This window comes from Manduca sexta, chromosome 5 (genome assembly GCF_014839805.1).
Source record: "Manduca sexta isolate Smith_Timp_Sample1 chromosome 5, JHU_Msex_v1.0, whole genome shotgun sequence".
NCBI classification, from domain to species: domain Eukaryota; kingdom Metazoa; phylum Arthropoda; class Insecta; order Lepidoptera; family Sphingidae; genus Manduca; species Manduca sexta.
The window spans coordinates 1,697,716-1,713,483 of NC_051119.1; the positions used below are offsets into that span (position 1 = coordinate 1,697,716).

General features: G+C 37.4%; 1 protein-coding gene and 1 long non-coding RNA gene across 2 annotated transcripts; both read right to left on the bottom strand.

The window, feature by feature from the left end:
* Positions 1-882: 882 nt before the first annotated feature.
* On the bottom strand, positions 883-2,504 carry LOC119190725. Its single transcript, XM_037443200.1, has 4 exons — positions 2,473-2,504; positions 1,689-2,299; positions 1,226-1,404; positions 883-981 (listed from the first exon to the last, which is right to left on the bottom strand). Exons 1-4 carry the CDS (start codon positions 2,502-2,504, stop codon positions 883-885), a joined length of 921 nt encoding a protein of 306 aa, XP_037299097.1.
* A 235-nt stretch (positions 2,505-2,739) lies between these two features.
* On the bottom strand, positions 2,740-5,501 carry LOC119190765. Its single transcript, XR_005113086.1, has 4 exons — positions 5,323-5,501; positions 4,032-4,144; positions 3,191-3,232; positions 2,740-2,785 (listed from the first exon to the last, which is right to left on the bottom strand). It is a non-coding gene; the product is annotated as an uncharacterized LOC119190765 (long non-coding RNA).
* Positions 5,502-15,768: the final 10,267 nt, after the last annotated feature.

A 15,768-nucleotide genomic window follows, 5' to 3' on the forward strand; every position in this document is an offset into this window, starting at 1 on the left:
TCAGTCGTATCGTAGTCGCTTTGGCAGCCAGCATTATCGTTTTACAAATGTAGTATACTGTCGAAGGCGTCTGAACGTATTTATTAATTTATAACAACATCATAAACGTTTGGGGCTTTACATTTAATTGACGAACTAATGGACTACTACCTGATAAACAGGGCCGTAACAAGGCGGGGTCGCGGGAACGGACCTCAAGTAAGCTTACTTGGACTATAGTTAATAGCTATACCATTAAAATATTTTATTTATAATAGACTTTATTAACAAAAATAATGCAGTTTATTTCTTATCTAATCGATTATAGATTGCAATCATTTCGAATATTAATTGATTTTTTTAGAAAATATTGTATTAATAAATATAATTTATTCATTTATTGCAATAGTAAATAGATCTTTGGCTCGACCGGGCACTGGGAGTTCAATCAAAAATAGTTATTTTTATTTGATTTGATCAAAGTTCTTGCCTTTGGCTTCTATTTTGTACAATTTTTTGTACATGTTTGGTTCAGATTATAGTTTAGGCAGAATGGTACATGCAACTGTTTTCTTTTTACATTTAAAACATACTATTACTAATTTAAGTTCAATTATACAAGTTGTACATTAATATTATACAAATATGGCACGTTTATGTGAATTCAATTATTCAATTTATAAATTTAAGAATTGGTACTTGATGTTAAACATTGTCATGTCATTAAAATATTAAATTGAAAAATATTGTATTTTGTTGATATCTTTCCAAGACTTTTTCAAAATTGCAACAATAGGTAATTTTTCAACATAGCTTGATACCTTATAACAGTTTGCTTGATATTTTATATCTGTGAAGTGACAATCTGTCTCTCCTTTATTATATATTTTGTAGTTATTACATTTATATGGCGGTCTCCTTCTTCTGCGGCGAGGCATACTGGTGCAGCTCGTCGTAAGGGGTGGCCGCTCCTCCTCCCTCCAAATCCAGATCTAAATCACTCTCTGGACACATAATAATTACATCATAAACATTTACCTTTCTTATCATACTTCCAATTTACTACAATTTGTAAAAATTCCTGAAGACAACTTAAACTTTGATTATAACGATTAAGTAAGTATATATATAAATGCAACTTCCGAATTGTGAAACCCTAAAAAAATTGGCAGTATTAAAGCCGATATGTTGTAGGTATACAGAATTTTAAAAACACACACATGCAAACTCAATCCTCGCCACTCACCAGAGAAAGCGCCAGATTCAGGACGACACGGCGGGGCCAGTATGTCCCCGTCACTCGCATGCCGCGCGCGCCACGCGCCGACCCCAGCGCCCCCGCACCGCCCGCGCCGCCCTCACTCCCCGCCGGCGCCCGCTCCTCGCCCGACAGGTAACAAGCACAGCCGTCGTACCCCACGGCCTCTGCATGCGAAGCGAGCCGAGCCAGGTTCAGCGGTTAGCGGTTTTTTAACACAACTGAACGGCACAATGCACATTATAATGGCATTAGGAATAGGCAAGTTAGTAGTACCTAGTCCCACGATAATTACATGTGAGACATCCACTCTAAACATACCTTCATTGTTTGTATATATTAGAATAAAATCAAGCTCCGTAATACCCTTAGCCAGTACATCAATCATGCATGCAAACATACATTCCGAAAACATTACCATTCTGGGACAGTTAAGTAAAAGCACACTTACCAACTGAAGGCGGTGGATAAGTAGACCTGGTCCCACTAATCCTCGACTCTATGCCGTGGTGATAAGCTCCAGATCGGTCCAGCGGCTCCAGGGTATCCAGCCGCTCAATGACTTCATCCAAGCTGAACGTAAAGGCATGCTGATGTTCCGCTAGCGGCATGAGGGCTGGCTTCGGCCGCTCCTTCGACCGAATCGACTCATTGAGTGACTGCTTAGCTTCTTTTGCTTTGCAAACCTTGGCGGGCTTCTCTTCCACTTTCAAATTGTTATCATTTCGAATTTCTAGTTCAGTGTTATCGAAATTTGAATCCTCGATTGTATCTCCGATGTAAAACGTTTGTTCCGTGACGTCACAATCCTTATCATCACTGGTGGCTTTCTCCTTGTTCCCTTCAGCCTTCTTTTTAGAAGACTTTATGTTAGTATGATGTTTCTTGCAGGGTTTAACTTCATCACTTTTAAGGCATTCTATGCTAGAGGACTCGGGTTCGGCATGCGGTGCTTTTTCAGGACTGTCTGTGCCGTCAGAGTTCCTGACGGGATTCAGAGGGATGTAGAGATCCTTGGTAGAGCGCTCCCAATCTCTCCTGTGGAGTACCTCGTCGATGACGCTGGGGCAGAGTGGTAGCGAGTCTCATCGTTGTGGGATTTACGGCGGCCGATCTCTTCGTGACTTCTGTGGGCGGAGAGGGATTTCTTGTGGCCTGCGCAGTCAATTATCAGTCAAGACAAAAGATAAGTTTGCGAGTTTCATTTCTAATGGGTAGATAGATCCATCTAGTACTAGTACACTCGTATCACTGGGTTTATATCCATATCTTCGTATGGTATTCCGAGACTCTATCGACTACATAAAATGCAATGAGTTTTTGACTCCAAAATTGGATATTTGATCCAAGAATGCTATTATTTTCTGTGAATACTATACATGAGAAAAGAGACAGCAAAGTTAAATTGAAACATTAATATTAAGATTGATTTTTGTTAAGAAAGTATGATAGGCTAGATACCTGACGTGCTGGGAAGGTCGTAGAGAACAACGCTGCTGCCGATGCGGCGGCTGAAGAACTCGCTGGAGCGTCGCCGACCGCCGTTATCTATAAACATCACCAGTTATATTGAAACTAAGCTAGATGTCGCACAGCGCGAGACCGGGAAAATACATCTCTAGTTTGAAGCCGTTACATCTGCAACATGATAGGTATTTTTAACCTTACAGAAAACCGATACTGAGTAGCGGCTTTGGTATTGCAGATCCACTCAACAGAGTAATAGGCATCGGAGTAAAGAAGAGAATTATTATGGCTTTGGCTAAATTGTTAATCGTTGATTTTAATCAAACCCAGTTTAGCACATTCGTGTTGTAAACGAAATTTTTAGCAAGATCACTCTAGATTAAATAAAATTATAAAAACTACTAATGGTTTGTTGCTTTTTTTGCAAATTTTGAAAAAATATGAAAGTAATAAGTAAAAATATTAATTAGTAAGTTCAATGCCTACCGTGGGTTATTTCAGCTCTGCTCGGATGCCGACTCGTGTTTTCTGAAAGTATTGAGACTTTTAATTAATATTTATACCAACTATGAGGACTATACTAATATTATTATACGATTATACCAACTATAACGAGTCGAATAATTGGATATTGTTTAGATCTTCAAGTGAAATAAAGATCCACTATACGCTTTTGTGGGATAAAGTATTCTATCTATTAATCTAGCGCTTTATATGCGACTAAATAACTATTATATGTGTCCATTTAGCGGTTTGTGTATTTAATAGTATTAAACATCTAAACGTCTTTACAAACTTTGGTTAGATTTGAATGAAATTTGGCACATATTTAATCTCAGTAATATGCTCCTGTGAAAAATATTGGATATTTAAAATAAGATTTTTAAATTTTTAAAGAAAAGCTTATCACGCGGGCGAAGTCGCAAGCAATAATATACTTGCTCACTGCTGAGCACGGGCCTCCTCTACTACTGAGAGGGATTAGGCCTTAGTCCACCACGCTGGCCTAGTGCTGATTGGTAGACTTCACACACCCTCGAAATTCCTATAGAGAACTTCTCAGACGTGCAGGTTTCCTCACGATGTTTTCCTTCACCGTTAAAGCGAACGATTAATTCACAAAGAATACACACATGATTTTTTAGAAAAGTCAGGGGTGTATGCCCATAGGATTTGAACCTGCGGACATTCGTCTCGGCAGTCCGTTCCACATCCAACTAGGCTATCGCCGCAAGCAATACCTAATGAATAATAATAATTCAATAATTACATCATTATATAAAAATTAGAATGACTGGTATGTTAGCTCGTGAATGTAGTAACTCACCGGACTTATCTTCGTACCACATGCAGCAGCAGAGCCAGTAGACCAGCACCAGCATGCCGCAAGTCTTCGCGTCCACCACACTGCTCGTCTCGCTGCTCTCGCTGGCCATGGCGCTGCGGATCAACCAAAAGCAACTACACGTACTTTCCCTTATCACTAGGTCGGGGTCTTTTATGAGTGAAAAGGAGGGTAGTACTAACGTGATAGCAAAAAAGAAAAGTTTAACAGTAGTTAGTTGTGGTGGCTACAAATCCGCTGCTGTGTACTCTTCATTATTTTTTGTGAGATAGTAATTATACCACAATTGATCCGGTTCATTCATTTCGTCAAAATTAATTAAAGGAAATTTCTGTGCCGGTATAAAAGACGCAATCTATAATAAACAGTGGAAAACAGCGTTGCGTGGAAATAAAAAATTATTTTATAATATTTTATATTTAGCATACAAAAAACTAAAAAATTGCATTTTAAGTATTTTTAGTACCTACTTTAAAAAACATTGCCAAAATAACCGCTGTTAAAATTTTCATAGCAATTACATACGTAAACGTTGCGGCGTTTGCTCTTTAAATCATTAAGGTGCTCATTAAAAGTACGTGTACGAAAGGAAAATTTTGGTCATGAGGGGCTTGAAATTTGGCTTACTAACCTAAATATATTTATTTGCCTTGGAAAAATGAATTATTTTGGGAACCGAAGTCTAAAGTCCATGAACGGTGTTTCTTTTCCTTTAATGTTTAATGCGTAATCAGATAATTGTCTGGTCAATCAATAGAGGCGGCTGTCAAACTAGCAATCGTCAAATGATAGAATGAATTCTCACAAACATCTACAATTATATAGATATCATGTACACTTTAGATACCTATTTTAGAATAGTTGAGCCTGCGGGCTATTATTTTTTTAAATTTGGACTCAGTAAAGGACCACACTGAGTATATTATTGTATATCGATAAATGCTCAAGATTTATATAGTCGCTAGCGTTTTTCATAAGAATTAGTAGCGGGGTAACTCTGCAAAATTGCAACGAATGCCGTCCGCAGGTACTTTACAATCTATAAAGCTATTAACAATCCCTACTACCATTATAAAAGAGTATTTTTAAAAACAAATGATGATACCTATATACCTCTATCTAAATATTTAGCAACTACTTAATAAAAAACGAGTATATTTGAATAACTTTCTGGATTTAATAGCATCGCATTTCATAATAAAAATATTTAAACTCTCATTGCAGCAAAATTTTGTTTTTAAATTAAACTTTTAATTATATACTTGGAACATACCTTATTTGTTCATGTCCAAACGTAAACACTGTTGGTGAGGTTCACACAGGACGTTATGGTGTCGGAGAGCGGGTGCACACTGGATGCTGTGCCAACACTCTCGCCCGGCGGCGGCGCGCGCGGGGCACACTCAGAGCAAGCCTGTGAGAGTTCTGTGATTCTTCTAGATGTTTAATAGGTGATCATATTAGTTGTCTGTTTGTATGCTAACACATATTATACACACACACACATCACGCATTTTATCCCCGAAGGGGTATGCAGAGTCGCAACCATGGCACCCACTTTTCGCTAAGTGTGTTCCGTCCCATGATGTGATAGGGGGCGAGCCTATCGCCATATCGGGCACAAATTCCAGACTCCGGGCTGATACTGAGCAGAAAAACCCAAATATCACTTTGCCCGACCTGGGATTTCGAACCCAGGACCTCGGAGCGCTGCCGTACCGCGCATGCAGTACAACTAGGCCACCGAGGCAGTCAACACATATTATATTCTTTTGAAATATTTTTAGAATTGGTATCTCTTTAAACTTACAAAAAAAAAATTATAGTCTGATTTAATTTGCTGTTATTTCATAAATAATGTAAAAAATGTATTATAACGATTTCATTAACTAATTATAAAATTGATTATTAGTGAAATAAAAGGCTTTTTTATTTTTTTTATACTTAATCTCTTGAGCGTTATCAAAACCGAAATTCAAGTTTGAATTTATTGTTTATGTGAAATGAAAAGATTTTAGAAAACTTAAAATTTGTCTGTAATAAAATTATAATAATATTTTTTTTTAGAAATTTCGAGGTCATTTTCGCAGTAGTACTCAAGCAATCATTAGGTATGTAAATTACGATATGATAACATGATTCATTGATCGTAATCAGCTAAACTAATTAATAATCACCACGTACTTGCAATCATTATCAACTTATAAAGGTATTATTTAATATCATAATGATTACACTTATAGTTGTATGGTATATCCTATCGAATATTCAAATTCAAACTTCAAAATTCAAATTCAAATTGAAATTCAACATTTTTATTGATAATATCGGGTAAATAGGTACAGCGGTCTTGTGCCCTGTGGCTCGGGGGCATCTAGAGAATTTCGCCACGGTATCTCCTGCCTGTCGTAAGAGGCGACTAATTGGGACTTAGAGAGAGTCGTTAGGTGAGCAGTGGGAGGCTTCTCGCTCGACTACAGCGACTCTGAGGTGGACGACAATGCGGATAGGTCTTCCGATGTCGTGGACTCCAAAGGAGTCATTTAGCATGTGGGGGCATCTTAGCCCCCTTCAACTAGACAGGTGCCGCAATGCGGTATTGCGCTGGGACGGTTCCGAGCAGCTATCTTAGTGCAACAAGATACCCCGGGGCCGTCCCGTATGCGCCGAAGAAGGCTACCGCGGGTTTTGGTTGGTATGCCGGTGTAGGGTATACAAGGGTTAGGGACTCGGTCCAACGCTCACTCGGATGATGGTATACTCCCGAGTGTCGAAACTGGGCCGTAAGACCGGTGAAACCAACATAACCATTCCACTGACGCTCCAAGTGGTGGTAGCGACAACGCGTTTTTCCCCGCGAAAAAAAAAGGTACATTGATCTTAAGTAATAACGATAGAGTTCGCCAACATCTGCTTTTGTAGCATATAAATATTTAAAAAATAAATGCTTTGGTCTAGATTAGAATTTAAGTAATAAGTTTAAAGCAAGTACGTAACCTTTGACAGAACAATTTATCTATTTAAACTTTATATACAGTAGATGTATACAACAGCGGCAAAGATTCCGTATAACCCGATTCCAACCGGCTGCCCTTTTTGTAGAATTTCTGTAGAATCTAACAATCATCAGAATGATTTGCAGTTTGCATTTATGCATATTAGTACTTATATGTTGTGTCGAGTTCCCTTTCCAAAATTTGCACCTTGCGCTATACAAGTGAACTTAATGGCTGAGGCATTTTCTAACAGTCAACCTTTGGGTGTTACAGAGATGATATAATGTCAATTTCTGTAATAAGCTGAAAAGACAATTTATGCTTGTGTTCAATGCGCTAATCTCTACAACTACTTCTAAACATTGGCGGAGTCGCGAGCTAAAGTTAGTAAATTATACTAAATATGACACCCCTGTACATTAGCATGGTGGTATGAGAGATAACGTCTCTCGTCGACATTATATTTATCACTTTGTCGTGGAAGGGTAAAATAATAATCACCCATCATTGTAATATAATGGCAGGACCAAGGACCTGACGCTCCAAGACACCTCACTTTAAAATGCATGCTTCTGCACATTAAATCATTAAACACAAAGATACGAGTCTTGACATGGAATGGTATATTTGTTTTGACGGTAGTAAAGCGAATTTTTTGAAGATTGCTGCTGACTCTATCAGCGCAAAGCGAATTCGCTTGCAGCGTCTCGTAATCTTCTTGTAAGGTTAACGAACTTGTATAGACCTGCATGTGGTTTACGTCATCAAATGGAATAAGAAATATTCATATTCAAATAGTATTTGTTGTGATACACGTGTAGAAATATGGTGTTACATAATTATTTTGAAAAGTGATAAATTAATTATAATCAGTTTGTTTCATTGTCTATATCTATGGATCTATTATAATAAACACTACGTCAATGCATGAATACTTTATATCAGAAAACAAAAACAGCTTAGAAATTAATATATAAGCTGCTCTGAATCAAAATTGTCTTCTAACAGTCTAAATATAATCTGGTTTTGAACAGAGCAATAGGTACTGGAGCTTATTCGTGTTTTCTGGAGGAAACTGTTTTACAAAATGACGATAAAGACAACATACACGGAAACCCTCACAATCAATTTTGTCAATTGCAATTGCAAATGGTAGATATTACACGTTAATTAAGCATATAATATAATATTACCAGCTCTGTGTTATATACTGCTCAATGCACACCTCTGAGAACGGATCTCCTCTACTACTGAGAGGCCATAGGGCTTAGGACACCACCACAATGCCCCAGTGCGGGTTGGCAGACTCAAAAGAGAATATTCTGCTCCTGTTGTGTCGCGGGCGCGTGTCGGAGGCGCCGGAGTGTCGCCCGGCATTGATTCGCCCCGGATCGATCCGCCTCCCTTAACTGGGTTACCCTACGACGCATTATTTACCATTGGAAAACTCCTAACACTGCGTAAGGTTGTGCTTTAGATATTGATAGCCGCTAAGAGATGGTGCTAGAGATTATTGTGGTCTTTTAAATTCGGGCACAGCACAATGACTTTACTGCACCTGATGGTACATAGTTGGAAGACTCACAAGGACGATGCTATTTAAAGGTATTGATGTAAGGTATGCGTTTTGTACACTAAGGCCTAAATTAATAATTATCATCTATCAAAATGGGAGAGGTCCGTGTCCAACAGTGGGTCAGTACACATAATACAAGTGTAGTTAATATGAGATATTTATAAATTCTAAACTTTCGTAAATATAAGTTTCCATATAAACAAAAATAACTCACTTAATAAAAAAATGTGTAACATATTTGGTAACAATATAATAATAAATCTGACGATTATTCCGTCATAGACTTTTTGTTTGTTTAGAAAAAAAAATGGGGGACATAAACAGAACACTTTGATAGGGTTCAGTAAAATCTTATAAACCTTAAGTCTGGATACGATAAAATTTATCTATTATTCACTATCGAAAAGATAAGATATGAGATACTTTGCAGCCTTCGTGGTCACGGAGCGTACTCGAAGGCTTCATTCTTTGAAACATCAGGTGAAAACTATAAATCCGCAGAATAGTTTTATTTCAATAAACTTACATAATTTTATATAGATTGGCAGTTTAACTCACTAAGGAACTTGACTATGTTCGGTCACAGTACCCTAGTCCCCATTCTATTCACCCAAATACAAGCCTGGACTCATTACTCATGATAATTACACGTAATACATAATTAGCTGACGACGTTACATTATTCAGATTATTATTGAATAAGTAAATATCTTTTCGATAATCAAAATTATAATCACTGCCAATCTAATTTATTTATACATTATCACGTGAAGAAATAACGTGTGATTTGGAACAATTAAAGTTTATATTAAGAACGAGTGCAGAAAACCGTTAATAAACTTCAAACATGAAAACATAATACGATCGAATTTCGACCAATAAAATAAAATGCTTTATTTATCACGTAGGCGAACATAGTTGCGCTTATAAGTCAAGGGACATGAGAATATATAATTATTACTTAAATAAAGCCGCTTATATAACTAAAGGCATTTTATATTAGACATAAAATAAATAAAAGGCTATAAAGTAAACAAAGAAGCCACCTCGGACTGGCAGGAAAGAGGATAATATTGAGGATTATTCATTATAATGTTCTAAATGCGAAAGTTTACGAATGTGTTGACTTTAAACGCAAATCGCTAAACGGATTTGAATGAAATTTGACTCACAATATCTTGTATTAACAGATTAACACGGAAAATTAGTCTGGGATTTATTATATAAAAACAAATATTGAGAATGTTAAAATTTCCATGAATACCAAGCTACTACTACGCGTCGGCACAAAAGGTGAATTGTGTTGGAAACTTAGTCATTATTATTTGTGAATTTCTTTGTTCGTTTCCAAAAAAAGTTATCCTATGGTTCAGTGGTGAAGGGTCCATATAACACGATTCTACTGGCTTTCCTTTATGCAGAATCTAATTATGATTAGAACGATTTACATACCGCATATGTATCTCTATATTACATATTACCGCATATGTGTTGTGTTGCGTTCCCTTTTGGAAAATTTCACCTTTCGTCACTGCTGTAGCTACAGCGTTTAAGGTAAGTTTTCCTTGCTGCCCTACCTCAAAATGCCACCCACTTGTGCTAGATCAAGGAGGCGATAACTATAAAGGAAAACTACATGCCCACGGGATTTTTGTTTTGGGAATACCTGACACGGGCGGATCACGACAAATTGCATAACTAGTGGCAGCACGGATGGGTCTATTTGTCACTTATAAGCTTATGTAACGTATGTCCATACATTAGCGTGCAAAATCGTACTTGTGAGAACAACCACGTAGCGTAGTAGGTGGAGTAGTAGTATTCTGTGCACGGTATACCGCACTGTGTTTCTGGGTTCGAATCATGTGTCGAGCAAAGTGATATTTGGATTTCCGCCCAGTATCGAACTCTACGGGGATAAAGTGATGCGTGTTTGTTAATTTATGTTCGTTCATGTAATTGCCTTGAGCTCTGTTTACAATGCGTTGCTCGTTGTTTCTATACAATTTCAGATGAAATCAGCTGTTTTCTCGTTTAAATCTAAGATGATTTAACCTCTATATATTATAATAATACCAGCCCTATATTAGATACTACCCACCGCTGGTCACGAGCTTCTATTACTGAGAGGATTTAGACCTTAATCCACCACGCTGGCCTAGTGCAGGCAGACTTCACATACCTGTGAAATTCTTATGGAGAATTCTCAGGTATGGGTTCCCTCACGATGTTTTCTTTTACCGTTAAAGCGAATGATAAATTGATTATCTAACATACGTAACTTCGAAGTCAGAATTTTGTGTTGGGTTTGAACTTATGGACTTTGGTTTGGCAGACCGTGCCGTCCCCAACTAGCCTATCTTGCACAACACCTAATCTTTAGTGATATCAACAAAAACTTTAAATATTAGCATCGCAATAAACCGTGATCGTCATTCTGATAATAGAAACACTAAATACAAGGACAATTGCCCCTAAAGAAAGTCATAAGAATTAATGAAGAGATTTTTGGTATATGCATATCTCAAACACTTTTTTGTGTATCGGACCTCGCAGTCAATACCGGGGGAAACCTGCGAATGGTATACTGGGATCCCACGGCTTACAGACTGCAAGAACCTGGCGTAAAGGTGGGAGGGGAACCTAGGGAAGGCAGTGTGGAGGAAGGAGAAGGAACCCACTTAGAATGGGAAAGGGGGGAGAAGGCCAGGAAATATTCACGAGCCCTCATAGGCCTCAATGTGAATTGCAACCATGAGGTATACATACTTAACTGTGTGTCTAGGCTCGCGAATGTGAATGCTAAGAGCTCCTTGGACTGCGAAACGCACGAATGCATCGATCCTAAGCCAGCTTCAAATAAACACTCGCTTGTCCACCACATATCAACAACGCATTCTCTCATATTTTAGCCACACAGTGCGCAGAGTCGTTGAAAATTTAGAAAAACTGATTATGGTGGGGAACGCCGAAGGCAGAAGATTGCGCGGTCGTATACCAACAAGATGGACCCACCAAGTCATCGTCCTCTAAATTGTACACAACTGTAAGAGACGCGCAGGACAGAAACCGGTGGAGGCAGACCATCCGCTCCAGATGCAACCCTGAGGCTGACCACGATCCTCAGATATGAGGGACCGACTAGAGAGAGAGAGGCTCGCGACAAATGTTCCCCTTATGGGCGTGCATTCGGTGTGGACACTGAACGCACAAGAATTACTTACTTCGGGAGTTTATCTCTAACACTTTATGAAACGCAACTACAAGCTGTATTTATGTTAGTTTTTGCGAGACCGGTATAAGGTATTACCTCGGTCGAACCGAGTTATACCACTTTGTTACGTCGACATACTAGGAATTACTCTTGCTATAATAATCAACATTGGTTAAAGACGCTTAGCAAAGGAAATAGACAAAGCGCTAGTACTGTTTTTAGACACACGCTTACGTTTTTAATTTCGGAAGGGGTAGGCACAGCCAATGACGTTTTGTAATAAAAACAGGCCACAGCGCAATAAGTTGATATACATGATACAGGGCGAGCGTATTTCCAAACCTATCAGGTGATAATTTCGGATTCAAGAGCTTGGGATTCTAACTCGGGTCCTAAAACCATTAGTATTGCGCACACAATACAACTACGCTACATAGTTATTAGACTATATGAAATTATTATGAAGGAGAGCAGAGTTGCATATAAAATTCCGCCCCTGTTTTTGTTTCCAGCCCAATGCAATAATAAGTATACTAACAAACCATAATATCTACAGTCGTTCAATATTCTACAATATGCGGCACACCTAGCTAAAGTTAGGTAATAAAGTGTACCTAAAAGCCTAAATTACTGCCTACCCAGGTCTTTTAGGCGATAAAATCAAGCCTAGTTATAGATTTTGTATACAAAATATATGCGGGTAGCAACACCCTTAAGAGTTTGATGTTGCCAGCTTGAATTTAAAATATCTCGGTTTTTAACAGAAATATTTTATAATACGACGTCTCATGATTAGTAATTTCTTGAAAATTGTTAGTTTAGATTTTTTTAAGATATACAGTATGCCTTAATCTCGTACGATTACGAGCGCAATACAATGTCATGCAGTTTATAATTTGACGGTTCCCAAATCCCAATATCCCTTTTAAGTATGGGTAGTCGTAGATGGTAATGAAAACCGGCGAACAATTCGCGTCTAGTTTTTTAATTACATTCGAATAATTTTTAAAAATCAAACATGGTCCATGGGCAAGTCGAGATTTTTAATATGTAATCACAATAATTCAATACAAATAGTAGGTAAGTGAGTAGCCATACCTACATCATCCAAGGGTTACATCCATAGCCATACTGGTAAGCAACAACTCGTTGGACTATTTCCAAGATGCTATTTATCATACAAAACAACGGGTAGTCCTACACCATAATAAATAAACAAATGATGCATTCCAATTAACTCGCCCACTATCACATCATGGGACGTATTACACATGATGAAAAGTGGACGAACTAATTCTACCTTTGCTTAACCCTTTGGAAATAGAAGACATGAGTGTGTGTGTGCATGTATACCTGATGCTTGCACTACACTTGGTGTATTCCTCAAAATATATATTATATACACTTTTTAGATCTAGCTATATCGATAATTTGTTCTTTATAGGCAGTTTTTTCGTTTACTGTAAAAACTAGGTTCTTAGCAGGAAATTACAATCTAGTCTATAAAACTAATAGCAATACAATTTTAACTTAATTTTCTAGGTTTTAAGATATACAGAGCTGATGTTACATTGGCCACTTAGGCAAATATTCGACTCAATATGCCATGTGTAGTGCCGGACACATTAAATAGTTCCAATTAAAAATGTAAATAATGATACCTGTGGCAACACTTGCGTATTATTGGCGCGCAAGCAGCGAGCGCTCAGCGCGGGCGTGCGCGCGCAGTCAGGACCGCGACGCGTTGCGGAGTGTGTGTGTTGTGTAGTGATTCAGTGATTTGTATTGTGATTGCAAAATGTACGAAGTGTTATTGCTCTCATAGTTATTGTAAGTTTATTTTATTGCTTTTTGTGTACAAAAATATAGTTCTAGATACGAATTTAATACAATATACTCATTGGACATTTTTTGACTTCGGAAAAAGGGGTAGGTAATATTTTCATTTTATATTTTTATTTTAGTTTCGTTATTCTATTGACATTGGTCAGTAAGCCAAATGGTTTTTGGATACAAAATTGATTTGGAAGGATTGCAGTTTCTGCTCGGTATGGCGATAGGTTTGCTACTATCTTGGGCAGATAAGCTTGGCTATGGGCGCTTTAAGCTTTACGTCTCTCTATCTCTGAAAAAAGTAAAAACTATATGTAAGGATTAATTCACCGCCGGATTTATATTGCAATTTTACGTTTTATGATAACAATAATTTGAAATGCTTTGTTTGCCTTGATAACAATTTTATTTAAAACCAATAAAAAATAAAGCAAATGTTTTAGTTGAAAGAATATACCTCTGCCGACAGATACGCATACATATAAGTAGGTAGTAGGTACCCATAAATATGAAGTACCTCAAATATCGAATAACAAAGCATGCCATTGAACCCCGAATCTCATTCGTAATGACTCATTAGTTATCTTATAAAGTGCACTAATTAGACTGGAAATGCCCTTCATACAACAATGGTGTGGCACACTGCCGCTTCATAACAAAGACGACAAAGAGATTGTACCTACCTGGTCTGCATGGAGTCTAGACCAGTGTTTCCCAACCATTCACATTAACATTTTTAAATTGTTTTATGCCCCCATACATAATTATTAACCTTTAAAAATTATTTTGTTTCCTAAAGAAATATAAATGATAAGTTTTAGGAAGAAATCACTATGAAATTTGTATCAAAACATATAATGAAAAACTGAAAATTCTGTTTCAATTGTCCCCCTTAACTATCAAATTGCCCCCCTGTGGGGCGTGGGCGCCACGTTTCACGGATTCGAGAACTTACCAAAAACATAGTAACAGTTGAATTGGTAGCAATTTAGGTATAATAAATGTTTTTTTGTTGTCATTCTTGTAATAAAACTATTTTACGAAATATAATATTAAAACCGCGGTAAATCCGATAAATAGTTTTATTTTAATGTGTAACATTCGCGTAAACATAAAAAATCGATGTCATACTTATAAGATTTAGATAATACTAATACAGTATTATAGTAATACTATATAATTCATGTTAATTAATAAGTATCATGGCCAAGTCCTAACGTTAAGTGTTATCACTAAACTAATTTATTTTTAATAAATATAGACTCACCATTTCTATTTGTAGACGAACATTATCTCTGTCTCTACTTTGTTACAATTTAAGAGTTCATTCCGCGTAATCAGCCACCTTAATAGCTATAATATTTTATTCTAATAGAGATAATAAAAAATGTGAACAATTATTTTTATACGTGCAAAGAAAAGTGGCTCCACTACAATTGATGGTAAGTGGAGTAGGGCCGAGATGGAGTGTCCACTGTTGAGAGATGATTACTCCTCGCCGGGCGGCACAGTGACGCCGGCCTGTTCCGACTGGATATACACAGGCTGATCCCAGAACGCGGCACTTACGTGGGCCACTATGGCGGCTTTTACACCTTGTGTACAGTAAATAAAATAAAATGCTTTATTCATCACGTAGGCGAACATAGTTGCACTTATGATAAGTCAAGGTACATGAGAATATTTAATTATTACTTAGATAAAGTCGCTTATATAAACTAAAGACAATTTATATTGGACATAAAATAAATTAAAGTCTAAAAAGTAAACAAAGAAGCCAGCTCGGGCTGGCAGGAAATAAGAAATAATCTTAATGAAGATAAAGGGAGGAACGCGTCGCGATCCTCACCGGTGAGGGCGATAAAAGCCCTAACCTAGCTAATCTACCAGCCTTTCACTGGATACCTAAGCGATGACTGCCCGAAGAAGGAAGGCAGACAGAAACTCCGGACTTTTTTGTTGTCATCAATTGTCCATTGAATCTTTTGTATTCTTTATTTTATAATTTTTGTTTCGTGTTCTTTACCCAGACGCATATAAAACATATCCTACCACCAACCATTATAAATAGTAGTCGTCGTCAAACATATCTCGGACAAG

Excerpts from the sequence above, each read along its gene's own strand:
- LOC119190725 (XM_037443200.1), bottom strand. The coding sequence starts at position 2,504 with ATGGATATAAACCCAGTGATACGAGTGTACTA. Across the intron at positions 1,405-1,688 it reads TTATCCACCGCCTTCAGTTG|AGGCCGTGGGGTACGACGGC; the intron begins GTAAGTGTGCTT and ends CTTCGCATGCAG. Across the intron at positions 982-1,225 it reads TGAATCTGGCGCTTTCTCTG|AGTGATTTAGATCTGGATTT; the intron begins GTGAGTGGCGAG and ends ATGTGTCCAGAG.